This window comes from Babylonia areolata, chromosome 2 (assembly GCF_041734735.1).
Source record: "Babylonia areolata isolate BAREFJ2019XMU chromosome 2, ASM4173473v1, whole genome shotgun sequence".
In the NCBI taxonomy this organism is placed as follows: Eukaryota; Metazoa; Mollusca; class Gastropoda; order Neogastropoda; family Buccinidae; genus Babylonia; species Babylonia areolata.
Window position 1 is genome coordinate 10,084,759 of NC_134877.1, and position 16,240 is coordinate 10,100,998.

At 46.8% G+C, this 16,240-nt stretch overlaps 1 protein-coding gene across 16 annotated transcripts in view; it reads left to right on the top strand.

Moving 5' to 3' along the window:
• Positions 1–5,343: 5,343 nt before the first annotated feature.
• Positions 5,344–16,240, top strand: part of LOC143297381 (RNA-binding motif, single-stranded-interacting protein 2-like) — a 251,484-nt gene continuing 240,587 nt past the window's right edge. For 4 of the 16 annotated variants that reach the window (XM_076609700.1, XM_076609725.1, XM_076609707.1 and 1 more), the window contains exon 1: positions 5,344–5,794. In XM_076609700.1, coding sequence (XP_076465815.1) covers positions 5,699–5,794 — 96 coding nt within the window. In that variant the 5' untranslated portion in view covers positions 5,344–5,698. Of the gene's footprint in view, positions 5,795–11,705; positions 11,800–16,240 lie in introns of those variants that run through there. The other 12 variants (XM_076609732.1, XM_076609756.1, XM_076609805.1 and 9 more) reach the window with 8 other exon arrangements.

Consider the following 16,240-nt stretch of genomic DNA (forward strand, 5'->3'; position numbering starts at 1 on the left):
GGGGAAGGGGGGGAGAGGGGTAGAAGGGGAAGGGGGGGAGGGGAAGGGGGGGAGAAGAGAGGGAGGGGTGTGAAGGGGAAGGGGGGAGAAGGGGGAGGGGAAGGGGGGAGAAGAGAGGGAGGGGTGGGAAGGGGGGAGAGGGGGGAGAGGGGGAGAAGGGGAAGGGGGGGGAGGGGAAGGGGGAAGAAGAGGGAGGGGTGTGAAGGGGAAGGGGGGAGAGGGGGGAGAAGGGGAAGGGGGGAGAGGGGAAGGGGGAGAAGGGGAAGGGGGGAGAAGAGAGGGAGGGGGGGGAAGGGGGGAAGGGGGGAGAAGAGAGGGAGGGGTGTGAAGGGGAAGGGGGGGAGAAGAGAGGGAGGGGTGTGAAGGGGAAGGGGGGAGAAGAGAGGGAGGGGTGTGAAGGGGAAGGGGGGAGAAGAGAGGGAGGGGTGTGAAGGGGGAAGGGGGGAGAAGAGAGGGAGGGGTGTGAAGGGGAAGGGGGAGAGAAGAGAGGGAGGGGTGTGAAGGGGAAGGGGGGAGAAGAAGAGGAAGGGGTGTGAAGGGGAAGGGGGGAGAAGAGAGGGAGGGGTGTGAAGGGGAGAAGAGAGGGAGGGGTGTGAAGGGGAGAAGAGAGGGAGGGGTGTGAAGGGGAGAAGCGAGGGAGGGGTGTGAAGGGGAGAAGAGAGGGAGGGGTGTGAAGGGGAGAAGAGAGGGAGGGGTGTGAAGGGGAAGGGGGGGAGAAGAGAGGGAGGGGTGTGAAGGGGAAGGGGGGAGAAGAGAGGGAGGGGTGTGAAGGGAAGGGGGAGAAGAGAAGAGGAGGAGGGTGTGAAGGGGAAGGGGGGGAGAAGAGAGGGAGGGTGTGAAGGGGGAAGGGCGGGGGATGAGGGGGAGAAGAGAGGGAGGGGTGTGAAGGGGAAGGGGAGAAGAGAGGGAGGGGTGTGAAGGGGAAGGGGGGGAGAAGAGAGGGAGGGGTGTGAAGGGGAAGGGGGGAGAAGAGAGGGAGGGGTGTGAAGGGTGGAAGGGGGGAGAAGAGAGGGAGGGGTGTGAAGGGGGGAAGGGGGGAGAAGAGAGGGAGGGGGGGGAAGGGGGGAAGGGGGGAGAAGAGAGGGAGGGGTGTGAAGGGGAAGGGGGGGAGAAGAGAGGGAGGGGTGTGAAGGGGAAGGGGGGGGAGAAGAGAGGGAGGGGTGTGAAGGGGAAGGGGGGGGAGAAGAGAGGGAGGGGTGTGAAGGGGAAGGGGGGGAGAAGAGAGGGAGGGGTGTGAAGGGGAAGGGGGGAGAAGAGAGGGAGGGGTGTGAAGGGGAAGGGGAGAAGAGAGGGAGGGGTGTGAAGGGGAAGGGGAGAAGAGAGGGAGGGGTGTGAAGGGGAAGTGGGGAGAAGAGAGGGAGGGGTGTGAAGGGGAAGGGGAGAAGAGAGGGAGGGGTGTGAAGGGGAAGGGGAGAAGAGAGGGAGGGGTGTGAAGGGGAAGTGGGGAGAAGAGAGGGAGGGGTGTGAAGGGGAAGGGGAGAAGAGAGGGAGGGGTGTGAAGGGGAAGGGGAGAAGAGAGGGAGGGGTGTGAAGGGGAAGGGGGAAGAAGAGAGAGAGGGGTGTGAAAGGGAAGGGGGGGAGAAGAGAGGGAGGGGTGTGAAGGGGAAGGGGGGGAGAAGAGAGGGAGGTGTGTGAAGGGAAAGTCTTTTCCCTCCGCACTTACTGTTCTCCCTTCAGACTTTGACACGTGTGTGCGTTCCCTTCCTCCCTTCTTCCTCGCCCCTCTCTCTTTCTCCGTGTTTGTGCATTCGCACGGGCGCGTGCGTGCGTGCGTGTGTGTGTGCGCGCGCGCGCGCGCGCGTGTGTGTGTGTGTGTGTGTGAAAGACAGACAGACACAGAGAGAGAGAGGGGGGGGATGAATACTCGTATTCGTCAGACAAGCTTTTCCTCCTTGTTTGTCTGGCTCAGTACTTCATGCAATGTTGATGTAGGTTGTCATCCGCCAGGACATGACTTGGGCCACAGGAAGTGGGCAGTTGTTTGTGCACGACCAGGGACCACAGTGTGTGGGGATGCGGGGCGGCTGGGTACCGGGAAGGTGGGGAAGGTGTTCGGGGCTCACTTAACATTATACTGAACATACCTGTCTGCCTTGATTGTTTCTCGATAAAGGGGGAGGAGGGGACATAAAACGCTTTTCTCTTGGGCGGCGGGGTGCATGCTGCCTGACGGGAAAGCCTTGTGGTCTGTTGTCTAAGTCCATTTGAAAGTCAGCCGACTCCCCCACTCTGTCACGAGCCCTTCACTTTCTGACACACATCTCTCTTTTAGCTGGTTGTAGGTCAGTCCTGCAAAGCGGTGCTGAAGCGTGTTGACCTCAGGGCACTGACAGGAACCACCATGCTATGCAAGCACCAGCTGCACGGCGTGTGTGACTGTTGCTATTGTGTACCTATAGTGAACTGAGAAAGAGAGAAGAGACGTGAGCTCTTGAAACGAAGAATGCTTATTAACTAGTTTATGACAAAGGCAGTTTTTCACCAAAATATATCGGCTCTCGAGTAACTATTTGGAGGAAACTCCAAGTGACGTCTGTTCTTCCTGCACAAAAGAACATGAAAAACTGAAGAAGAATTCTTTTAAAAATGAGACAGAGACTTGGATTGTGATTGGACAAGTAGGGGTCACGATGACTAAGACTGTCGATGACTAAGGCTTGACTAAGCGCGTTGGGTTACGCTGCTGGTCAGGCATCTGCTTGGCAGATGTGGTGTAGCGTATATGGATTTGACCGAACGCAGTGACGCCTCCTTGAGCTACTGATACTACTGATACTGTCGATTTCACAAATTATGGAAAGCTGTAAAACCGAAATCTTGTCATTTGATATCTATATTCACTGAAAAATAATTTGGACACAACAGTTATACCTGTTTATCATAGGTTAAATCTGTAACTTTCATCCATATTATGTAATTTTGTGGTTGTGGGGGTTCCAACCTTGTCATTCAGAGAGAGAGAGAGAGATGGTGGCGCGGGATGGAAGCTCTGGAGCCGTGGGCAGAAACATCGTGACTGAATTAAAACCACGTGCCGGTCTTGGATAATGTAAACATGGTGAAGACAAACAGCAACATCGTTACAACAAAATTCACATAATTGGTTTAAACAAGTACTGACTAAACATGCCGATTGCCGTTGTGATTTTTCAGTTTCTCAGCAGTTGCACGCACACACACACACACACACACACACACACACACACTCACACACACACACACACACACACACACACACACACAAGTGTGTGTGTGTGTGTGTTTGTGTGTGTGTGTGTTGGTCGTTTTATGTAATATTAAAGTTGGCCCTATGAATGCAAATCTGGGGTCAGGTTTATGGGCTATCAAGCTCGCTGTGACGTTTCCTTGAAACTGAGTGATGTCATGTTTTTTCACGGAAGAACCAGGTACCGAGGAAGACAGGAAATAGGAAGTAGAAATGTGCGGAGTGAGAGAAACTGGGGGGTGTGGCGGGGGGTGGGAGTGAAGGGGGTAGCAGGGGAGATGGGGAAGCTTGGTAAAAGGATCTGGAGTAGGCTGGTACCAGGCATTGAAGACTGAGTCTCTGCCGTTCACACACACACACGCACACCACACCACACACACACACACACACACACACACACACGCACGCACACACACACACACAGGCCGAGCTGCAGCCGACTTGTTTCGGCAACCTCCCGCCTCACCTGCGTGTGCACAGCCTGAAAAAATGGCGACTGCTCTCTTCCTTACCTGTAGCTGTCGGCCTGCATGCTACCTGTGCTTCCCGTCCGTGTACCTGTACAGCTGAGTGTTCACCGCTCCTCTCTCTCTCTCTCTCTCTCTCTCTCTGTGACTAGCGGGTTGATAGCAGACAGCTTCAGGCGGCAGACACGAGGAAGGAAAGTGGAGGTGCAGTGAAGAGGGAGAGGGTGGTGAGGGGGCGGGGAGGGCCGGGCAGGGTTCTGAGGAGGTAGGGTGTTCGCTCTATATGGCGACGGTGTTTCAGAGTTGGAATGGGGCGAAAATCGGGGCGAACAGCCACTCAAGATAACAAGTTCAAAGTGCTCACTCGTACAATATCTGAAACTTTTTTTCTTGTTCCACGTGGCATAGAGTTTAGTTAAGCAACTGCTTTCTTTCAGCTTTGTTGCTTCTGCCGCTGTTCATCTTTTTATTTTCTATTTTCCTGCTGAATGTTTCCTCTTTGTTTTACAGCAGCTTTGTGCGTTCATTCTATGCCCAGCCCCACCCTCCCCCCTCTCAATCTGTGCCTCGTTGTTTAGCTCATCCCTTTCTCCGCCCCAGTCCCACTTAAGCGCACACTTAGTCCATTTGTTAAAGGTGATCTTCTCATCTTCTGGCATCGTTCTTGTGTCAGTGTCGGAACTTTTTTTTTTTTTTAATCTTCGCTGTTTTAATGCGCTGTCTCTCTCTCTCTCTCTCTCTCTCTCTTTCTGCCTGTGCGCACGCTCGTGCATCAGTGTTTCACGAAGGCGTGTATCTGGCCAATGGTGAAAGTGTATGTATATATATATGCATGTGTGCATGCTCGTGCGTGAGCGCGCGCGCGTATATATATGGAGGTGAGTGCGCGCGCGCGTGTGTGCGTGAACTGTTTGATGTGCCCTTTTCACGTCACTTTTAACCTGCCGTTTTCTTCTTTTTTGCCCTTTTTCCTTCTCCAACTTCCGCCGTGCTGTTTTTCTCCCTCAGCCCTGTGGAGATCGTGCGTGTTGTGAATGGCAGAGTGCGGCAGCAGTGAGGGCCCGGCAAGCCGTGACGGGGGGTGGAAGAGAGGAGGGTGGTGAGGGGAGGTAAGGTGTGGAGCCAGAGCCCTGAGCTGCCCGGTGTGTTGGCCAGGTACAGAGGACAGCGTCAGGAGGCACACATCTGTCCAGCCTGGAGCCTGACCGCCTGCACTGTTTGCTGTGACGTCCTGCCTTCCCCTACAGCCTGCATGGTCCTTGGTTTCTGTCGGTCCTCTGTGTGTGTGTGTGTGTGTGTGTGTGTGTGTGTGCGCGCGCGCGCGCGCGTGTTGTGAGAAATCATCGGTGGAGTGGCTCAGCGTTTCACAGTTTGTTGAAGAAAGTGAAGGTACTGCAGTTCTTTAAAGTGTGCTGCCGGACCAGCGGGGAAAGATATTTTTCCACATTTTTGTGAGTGCCAGTGTGTGTACCCGAAGGAGTTTTATCAAACTTCTTTCGTAACACAGATGTTTCGTGTTTTATTATATATTTTGATAATTTCATTTTCGCTATAGTTTATTTACGTTTTACATTGCAGCCTTACTTGGAACTGTTGGTCGATATTCGTTTTTTATACTGTAGCTCGAATTATTATCTGAATGATATCTTGCGTCCGTTTTTCTGTGTCTGGATTAGATATATCCTAACATTTTTGAAAAGCCTACTTACCTGGCGATGATGAGATTGACCAGAGCCACTTAAGGACTGGGTGGTTCATTCCACGTGAAAATGCTACCCCTGGAATGTAAATAAAACTTGCGGAGTAACCCGAAGGAATTTGAGATCAGATTATGTTCCAGCGATTTGATCAGTGACCTGTCCAGTGGGTGTTGTGTGTATTTCTTTTCTCTGTGTATTATATATTAGGCAAGTACAGAGTGTGGTCAGTGATGACTACTTGTCCCTGTTAACACCACTGACCGCGTGGGGAACCTGAAGAGGAGTACGGAGGGAGAGAAGACAAGATGAACTACGGGGCAGTGTCCTACCACTACCACAGTGACGGCACGCCGGCCGCTGCTTACCAGTTCCGTGCCGAGGATATACAAGACATACAATGGGTAATTCACTTTCTTGTCTCTGTCAAAGACATAGAAACAGGATGCAGATATACCACATCAAGGTCATAACATCTTATGCATATCCATTAAGCAGTAGATACATATACTGGTGAAATGTTATCAGATGGTCGTTTGACTGGTTTACTGGCTGGCTGGAATGAAGAACGATTCACAGATGAACGGACTTCTTGACAGGTTTTGAGGCTGACGTGGTGTTGATTGTAATGAATGAGAGGGTGGACTTACAACGCTAAGAAATCATGGCGCATTGCACAATTTGGAAGACTAAGTAATCTGATCAACTGTCAGTAAGGAACGGAGTGAGTGGCAGGTGTGCGAGGCCAGGTGATGGAGAGGCCGGCACAGTGTGCAAGACAAGCGGCAGGAGGGTGGGCAGCAAGGAACAGAGGACGGCTGACTGCTGCATATTGTTTGCACACCGATGTTTGTGTGCGTGTGCACTTGAATGCACGGACGCACGCGCACACAATACACTCATCGTAGACACTGTCTCATTCACTCATTCATGTTCTCACTCGCAATCTTGTCATTTTTGTCGCACACACAGACACACACACACACACACACACACACACACACACACACACACACACACACACACACTAAATGAGTAGAGACTTGGAAAGTTTTGTGCTCAAATGTGTACAGCATTTTAGCGTGTAAAACCACCTTACTACAGTGAGCCATATGTTTTATTTTCCCTTTGAAGAGACGTAAGATCCTGCTGCGAGATGCAGGTTGAAGTGTCCGTTCTGTCTTATTGTGTCGTGTCATCACCCTGGCCATGAAGGCCGTGCCGTTGTGAATCTCTTCACAGCAAGTTACAGGGCAGCAGGGGGTAGCGAAGGAAACTTGCTGGCTGTGGTAAAAAGAATCCTGAACTGGCTTCTTGGGATGCTAAGCTTGGTTTGGAGGCATACGAAAGCGATTGGCCTTTTGGTCCTGACGGTGTTTTATAGGAGAGGATGAATAGGGAATGTGTAGGAGAAGGAATGGGAGAGATGTCTTGTAGGGAACCCACTGTCGTGTGCGTTTGGCACATAGTTGACCACTCCTCTGCTGGGTTTTAATAAACGTTCGGGCCAGTTGCGAAGAAACGATCTTTTGGTTAGTATCGTTGAAATGGGAGCTTTAGAAATGGCATTGGGTGTTCTGAACACATTGGTCTACCGGCTCTTCACAATGGTGTGGGGGTCATGATAGATCCGCTGACCTGTTGGCTGTGATGGTGCTGTTTGCGTTAAGGACACCACAATGGCTTGCTGCCTTTTTGCCACGGTGTGTGAACTAAGGAGTGTGGGGATGTAGGGATCCTGCTGAGTGTTCATGATGGTGTGTGCGTGCAGGGAGCTCATCGACCTATTGATTCTTCACGGTGGCGTGGTAATGTAGGAACCCAATGGCATACAGGCTCTTTGGTCATGATTTTACATGTTGAGGGATTTTCTGTTGCTTGCCGTTTTCTCATGTGTGTCTTTTGTTGATATTTACTGTGGGGAATAACATTGTGCAGTGCATATACCTATATCTATCCACATGACACAGGTATATGTACGAACACGCATGCATTCAAACATATAGGGACAGAGAGGGATAAGGAGGCCCGTGGAGGGTAGGGGTGGTTACGTCAATATAACATACTAATCTGTAGATAAAATACGATGCAGATACATGCCGACCACAGGAAAATGCAGTACAGTGCTGAATAATAGATTAACTCTCTCCATACGAACGGCGAAAGAGACGACGTTAACAGCGTTTCACCCCAATTACCATCATCAAAATATTGCAAGCGGAAGGCTCTTATACTGAAGAGGTGAATGTTGACAAAGAATACCACAATTCTGACGACGGAAGCTAAAGGTTGGGTCATTGAGACACCCACTGGACATCCGAGGGGTCTGTGTAGAGGAGAAGAGAGGACTGGCCGTACTGAGTGAGTTAAAGGAGAACAGCAGAAACCTACGCGAGGCTAAACAAAATGCACATACTTAGAATTACATCATGGACATTTGACGCTGAAACAATGGAAGTAGAGCTTACTTCAAACACACCTTTTTCGTGTGTGCTTTTTTTTTTTTTTCTAGAAGAAGGGGAAAGAAGAAAAACGGAAGAACCCGACAGATTGAGTTTAATGTAACCTCATGTGAACAGTTCCTTTGCCTGTCTGATAAGTCCGAATAAAGAAACATGTCAAATGAAACACACGGGACTTGTGATATTCATGTTCACGCACACTGATTGATATGGCGGATTAAGAAATAGAGCGGAGTTAATTTGAGCACAGTTAACGATGCTTCTGTTAAAATTCCCCGGGGAAAAATACATGGTGGGGTGATTAACTTAGGAATGGGTGCATTAGGATGTGGGAGATGGTGTACTTATAGCTCTTTAACTTATAAGTTCTTGTTTTCACACGCGCGCGTGTTTATGCTTGCGTGCATGCATGTGTAAATACGTATACGTGCGTGTGTGCAAATGTGTGTGTGTAGGGGGGGAGGGGGGGGGGGGGGGGGGGGAGGGGTATAACTTTTATGTGCATGATCGTGTAACCAGTAGTTGGCGTGGGCGTGCTTACAAGGACTAATGTGTGGGAGCGGCCTGTCCACACACGCGCGTCAACAGCTGAAGTATCAACCAGCAATGTATAGTTGGGTGTTGAAGGTTTTCTGCGTTTTACCACGCCATAGGTAATGTCCTGTGGAGAGCAACTGTCGTCAGTGTTGTGTAAGTTAAATGGTCTGCACCGTTTTCGGGAGAGCAGGGGAGCGAAGTGGGAAGAGACAGACAGGCAGACAGACAGGCAGGCAGACAGACAGGCAGACAGACAGACAGGCAGACAGACAGGCAGACAGACAGGCAGACAGACAGACAGGCAGACAGACAGGCAGACAGACAGACAGACAGACAGACAGACAAAGGCAGAGTGTAGTAGGAAATGACCTGATGATGGGGCCTGTGGTGAGGAGGAGGGGGGTGGGAAAAGTGGGGGGTATGATGATGATGACTTCTTTTGATAGTTATTTTTGAAACAACATGACATATTGTGCGATTGTCTGAAACGTTAGTGTTTGGGTTTCTGTTTCAGTTTACTTTCCTGGTGTGGACTGTACGTGCTTTATAGGTTACGTGCAGGCATGCGTGGATCTGTGTGTGTGTGTGTGTGTGTGTGTGTGTGTGTGTGTTTGTGTGTGTGTGTCCGCGCGTGTGTGTGTGTGTGTGTGTGTGTGTGTGTGTGTGTGTCCGCGTGTGTGTGTTTGTGTGTGTGTGAGAGAGAGAGAGAGAGTGTGTGTGTGTGTGTGTTTGTGAATCAGAATCAGTATCAATTTTGTTTGTCAATTAAACCTTAATAAGACACACATACGCAGTCACACACACCACTCACACGAAAATGCAAAGAAAGAATAAAACGAACCGAGGCCAGTTTATCTAGATTATCCAGTTCGGTATTATTCGAGGTCATAGACTTCATGGAACGATTGTTGTCACGGTTGTTAAACGTGTGCGTACAATTCCCATAACCTCTGAACCCATTTGTTTTAGTCAATCAAATTTGATACTGTACAGATGTACCAAGAGAGCTTAGCTGGGCTTCAGCGCCTAGTCAGTCAGGCTCATGAGATTGAGCAATTAGTATCGTCTGTAGGAACGTCCGCAGGTAGTGTCTCCACCCCTACACCCCACACCCCGTGGGGTTGCCGGGGGGGCTTTCAGTATAAAAAACATCCCCGCCTTCCGGAAATTCTGTGCTAGAAGTTTCCTCTTTTCTATCACTTTCTATGTTTCTGCCTTTTTTCTGTCTTCACTTTTGTCTCCTTTTTTTGCCTTCCCAGTCCATTCCCCTTTCTTTTTTCAAGCAAGCCTCGACACTTTTTTCTCTTTTCCGCAGTCTGTGATGTACTATCTGTGCTGTTTTGCTCTGGAAATTAGGTGGTGAGATGTAAACACTGGGATGGGCACTAGCTGCCCATTCTTCAGGGTTATTTGCCTATATGTCCTTTTAATGTCAGTTTTTTTTGTTTGGCTTAGAAATACTGCTTTTTCCCCTTTTTTTACGATTTTTGTATTCTGTGGATGATAAATTGAGCGGAATGGCTGGTGTGTTTTGTGGGTTTGTATTAATGTTTTTCTGTAGATGTGACAGTTTTCTTTTGACGCGGTTGAGCATTTGTATGGTTTGACAGTTCTGATATGGCCCTGTGCGGTAGGCTGGACTATAAGCAACAAGAATAAGAATAAGGTAGTGTCTCAGCAGCAATGCAGCGTCTCTTCTGACGTGTACTTCGATAGCTTCCGACTGCCGGCGCTAGGACTGTGACTGACGAAGATGTGTGTGGGGGACACCGGAAGAACGGTGTGGGAGTAATGTCACTGAAACGGCGCGGGGGACCCCCCCCCCCCCCCCCACCCCCCCCGGCCCCCCCCCATCCCCCCCGCAAAAAGACAACAACAAAAAACAAACAAAAAAAACAAAAAAAACAACAACACGCACACTTACTAAAAACGACAACATCCAACATCATCATCATCATCATCAACGTCAACAAGTCAGTCTATGCTGTCGCCTTATTATGGTTGTGCGTATGTGTCAGTGTGTGGAGGAGGGAATGGGGTAAATGTTGACAAATATGTTTTCCCTTGAAATAAGTTATGTCGACACCTGATTGAACACACGCACACACACACACACACACACACACACACACACACACACACACACACACACACACACACACACACATTGAATTCTTTCCACACATTCTAATTATGATAACAGTGCACTTCCAGTGAGAAGAAGCAATGAGTGTTTCCACATTTACTTGACTGTAGCATTTTGGGCTTGATTGTGTGTGTGTGTGTGTGTGTGTGTGTGTGTGTGTGTGTGTGTGTGTGTGTGTGTGTGTGTGTGTACTGTAAATTTATAAACATATGTGCGTATATGTGTAAGTCTATGTAGTGTCTGTGTGTTAGTGCGCGCGCGCGTGCGCGCATGTGTGTTTAACAAATGTGTTTTCTCTGAAAACACCTTGGCCTTGTCCACACCGAGTTTGAAAATATTTTTGAAATGAGTTCTTTCCACACATTGCGTTAATGACAATACGCTTTTAGGAAGGGACTATTCATTGTGAAGAAGAAATGAATATTTCTTCGGCCATTTTACTCTTATTATTATTTTTTATATCTTTTTCATAACACTTTTGCACTTTCATTTTACATTTTGACTTGTTGATTGATAGCAGCCATTTTATCATTTTCAATAAAGGTGGTAATTTTTGTCAAGTATAGAAGCTACATCGATGGATTCATCTGCCTTGAGTAGCAAAATCCTTTATCAGAAATGTCTTGTGTTTATTTTTTGTAGAATGAACGAGGCTGTTCCTGTACCTCCGAACGTCATAGCAGGGCGTTGTTGACTTGTACATTTACTGTTGATATGGGAGAGAGAGGGGAGAGAAAGAGAGAGAGAGTGGGGGGGGGGGGGGGGGGGGGGGGGGGAGACGGAGACCGAGAGGTGGCAGAGGGAGGGAAAGAGAAAGCGAGCGAGAGTTAACATTGAAAACCATCACAGAAAAAGGTTGAAGTGGGTCACAGTATTTTGCTTCAGCACCACCCTCTCAGCCACACGAAACAAGCCCAAGAAACTGACCGTCAGCCTTCAGAGGCGTGGAGGGGGACGGGGGGGTGGGGGGGGGGGGACACACTGGGGTATGGCCGTGTCTGTGGGTCCTGCTGAGACTATCCAAGTCCCAACCTCACTTGGCTTGAAACTTGATCAGTTATGGGCAGCCTTAATGTATGCAACAGCTTGCCCTGTCATTACGCAGCATGCAGACAGGATGTGGCCACGCATCCCGATCAGTCCAGTCCTGCCAAGCCATCACTCCTTGCTTCAAGTTCCCAACAGTCCTGGCTCGGTCACTCGGTCGGACACCATGAGTAGTTCTGGCGGTAGTGGTACCAAGATTGGTTCAAATGCTGGACAGGTAAAGTGACCTGTTGTTGTTTTTAGCTTCGCTATTTAGTAATATCGGCAATGGTATTTGTACTTCTCAGCATTCGGAGTATCGAGTGAAATTTGTAACAATGAATTTTGAACGCAATCTGCTTTGTTCTCATGAATGCATCAGTGAAATGTGGACCGGCACAAGAAAAATGATCATTTTGTGTCGGTTTTGCAGCGATGGGAGGATTTCTTACCTCCCTTGGGTTAAAACAACAACAAAACGTGACAGCGTCGTTCAATGAACATCGACCACAACTGTGTTGGTCATTGGGTTCCAGACCATCATGGCGTCAGATGAATTCAATGTGTATCAACTGGCCAAGTGTACTCGCAAACAGAAAGACTACAAAAGGCTTACACCAAACACAACCCTTCTAACCCTTAGGTGTGGGTGGTGGATGGGGGTGGTGGGGGGGGGACATCTCAGAGAATCGTTGGAGCTTTACTGGGCATTTTCCAGACTGTGTTAGCAAAGCAGGCACAGCAGACAGTGCTGTGCAGGTCACATGCGGGTCATCCCTAAACCACCCGTTACTGTGATTAAATGGGAGCAAAGGCGCTCGTGTGTGTGTGTGTGTGTGTGTGTGTGTGTGTGTGTGTGTTGCGATGAACTCATCACTTTTATCCTTCCGAGCTTTCCAAGACCGAAGGGGCTGCCCGGTCAGTGTGCTCTGATGAACGCCTCAGTCTCAGGCAGACTGCTGAGATGTGTACCACGTTCAAGGCAAACACTTTTGCACACAGTCTTTTTGGTGAGAAGTGAATTGTCATGTCTCTCTCACGCACTATTATAGCATTTTTAGGCATCAGATTTTGCCCTGAGTGAAGATGTTTTTCACTTATACAGGACAGTCGTTCACTTCCTTACATTGTTTTTAAAGTTACGTTTAAGTTTTAGTTCGAACGCGAGTACTTTTATCTTGCAATAATTATAGGCTACCAAAATAATCACTCACTCTGTCTGGTATTCTCCCTCCCTTTCTCATCTTTCCCTTCCCCCCACCCACACGCGTCCCTCTCTCTATCTATCTCTCTCTCCCTCTCTTTCGCTATCTCTCTCCCACTCTCTCTCTCAGTCTCGCTCTCTCTCTCTCTCAGTCCTTATTCTTCCATCTCCACTGGGTGACCCTTTCAAGGTTTACAGCTATCCGTTTTGGAGGACCATTTATGGCAGACATCCGAACGCGCGTCTGTTCACAAAAGCACGTGCACACTCGCACATATATGTGGAGTTACCAGTCTGGTTTGTCGTGGTGGTAGTTACACACGATCACTGAGATACAGAGAGAGAGACTGAGAGTGAAAAAGAGTGATGTGTACATGGACAATTGAAGGAATATTTAGAACATGGTAACTTTACGTAGTAGAAGACGTCATGTAAGAAAGATGACGTAAAAAGTAGCATTACGTCACCTGTTAGAAGTGTAGTCTGTGACCAAGCTGCCGGGTGGCAGCGAAAAATCAGATTTATAGTTTTTGTTTAACAAAATAGGTGTTGGTGTTCAACTTTGTTACACACACATATATATATCTGTGTGTGTGTGTGTGTGTGTGTGTGTGTGTGTGTGTTTTATCTTCAGTTTAACGTCTATTCACTATAAGTGTTTTTAGACGGAAAGGAGTAAAGAAGTGGATAAAGGAAAGGAAATGCATGTGAATATTAGTGTGAAAAAGTATTCATGTTATGTATCAGAGGAAAAGTATATTATAAGAAAAGGTCTAAAGAGATTGTGGTGTGTATTGAATGAGGTGTCATGGGAAGGAGAATATGTATATGCATATCAACAAGTATTAACCTACAACAATGTAAATATAAATAACAACATTAATTATAACACATCAAAGGAGGATACCAACTGGACTGGAGTTTAAAATTTCCGAAAACATTCTAAGCAATGAATAATCATTCAAAATCTTTTCAGTGGCTAATGAAATATTGGAAGAAAAGTCATCTTTAGGAATTAACTGTCTTATGCTCGGACAATGAATGAGTAGATGACTTACAGTTATTTGCTTACCGCATATACATTATATATTTTTAGAACATTTTGTACGAAAGGCATTTAAACGAATTCTATACACTAAACTTGTAATTTGTCTTGAATGTGCTGCTGGTGTCAAATTTAGAAAATGTTTGGGATTAGCTGCATTCTTTGTGTTTACACACAATTGGTAATATTGATTATTTGAATCTATAAGTAATTTCTTAAACCGATTTCTAGATACATTTTCTATACAACTAATGTATTCATGTAGATCTAACTGGATGTCAAGTTGTATTGCGCCTTCGAAATTACGTGCTGCTCTTCTAGCTGCTTGGTCTACCCACTCATTTGAAGAGGGTACCCAACAGAAAGTTATTTTAATGCCCTGTTTTGTCAGTTGGTGAATAATGTTTTATTTCCATTGTCATCTCAATTCGCTTCTGTAGACTTCGAGTCTACACGTAATAAAATTTCACTGACAGTTTTCGGAATGTCTGAAATATAATTTAAGGCCATAAGTATGGCTATAAGTTCAGCTGTGAAAATGGAATATTTTCTACCAATATAGTATAATTTTTCTATTCTAAATGAAGGAATTACAAAAGCCGCTCCTGAATTACCATCTTCTAGAACAGATCGGTCTGTGTATATTTTTAGATAATTAGAATATTGATTTTCAATATGGGAGAGCACTTCAGGTTTTAACAAAAATGGTGACTGGTTCTTGGATAAATCTGTATAATCCATGTCAAAGGTAGCTTTACACTGTTCCCATTCAGGGACTGGTGAAAAAGTAGGTATTTTTGCAATTTGCTTGTCTTTTGATTCCGTAGCACTAATGATATCTGATGCAAATGTATTAATGGATGTCATAGACTGTATCGTCTTAGCTCTTTTAGCAAAATCTTTTCGTGAACTTAAATTAGCTTCTTCTTTTGAAAAGGTTTCATATGCGCAAGATTTGATAACGAATTTCGCGGCTGAAGCTTTCCTTTGTTCATCAAGAGATAAAACACCTGCTTCTCTGTAGGTCCCTAAATTTGATGTAAGAATGGGCACACCTAGAGCGAGTTTATAAGCCTTACAATCGATGCTTTGCAGCTTCTTTAACAAATGCAGTGGTGCACTGAAAAATACCTCTTGAGTGTATGTCAAGCGTGAACGTACGAGAGAGGTTGCGAGAGATATCAACGCTTTGGTATCTTGCCCCCAGTGCTGTTTACAAATTATTTTAAGGAAATTTAGATCATTTCTTGCTTTGTTTAGTATATAGTCAATATGATAATTCCACGAAAGCTTTGAAGAAAGATAGACTCCCAAAAAACTAACATATTGTGTATATCTGATGATAGAACCATTTACTGTAAACACGGGGAGCTTTTCTGGGTCTGATCCTGTATTAAATAGCATCATATTTGTTTTTTCTAAGGACAGTGATAAGCCATTTTCTGTCATAAAGTTGCTGATTTTATCAAGTTCCCGCTGGTATATTTTCTTTATGTAATTCAATGTCCTAGTAGGCGTTTTATTTTTCATTGTCACCTTCATCCATAAACAAATGTCATCAGCAAATTGAACCAAGACTGTATCTTTAGCTAGCTTGTTAGGTAGATCTGCTAATAATATATTGAATAAAATCGTGTGTGTGTGTGTGTGTGTGTGTGTGTGTGTGTGTGTGTGTGTGTGTGTGTGTGTGTGTTTGACAGACAGATCGAGCGACAGACTGAGAGATAATACAATTGCACGTATCATATTTATCAGTGTGCGTGTGCGCGCGCTTGCGTTTTAGAAATATGCCGGGTGCGGGAGAGAGAGAGAGAGAGCACCGCAGATGTAAGCAGGTAAATTCCAAGCGCATGTTGAAAACCATATCATATCATCGAGCGCTTCGGAATACATTTTTGTTAGTTTCAAGTGAAAACCTGTGAGCTGTTACCTAGCATTTAACAACTGCCTAATGGACTCCGTCGGAATCTGGTGAGGCTTTTTTCTCTGTAGTCTGCCCCACGTACAAGATCAAAGCTGACAACCAACACATTGCTCCCTCCAGGCGAGAGAAGCCATTATGAACGCCCCAGATAGTCTCGCGTTCCCATGGACACGTTTTAATATGTGTAGTTATCTTACGCAGCTGTTTTTTGTTTTGTTTTTTGTTTGTTTGTTTGTTTGTTTTGTTTGTTGTTGTTTTGTTTGTTGTTGTTGTTTTCTGTTTTTCCCCCTCCCTTCATAACGGAATCAAAGTGTTTAGTCGATTTCTGCAGTCGTGAGTTCAGTGTGCTTGAAATCAGTAGTTGCAGACCCGGGTGCATTTTGATAAAATGAAAGGATGAGGAGAGAACGCGTTCTTCTGTTTCCCGTGATCTTCCGCCTCAGTGTGTGTGTGTGTGTGTGTGTGTGTGTGTTAAAAGTAAGGGACATCGAGGTGCACAAGTCAGC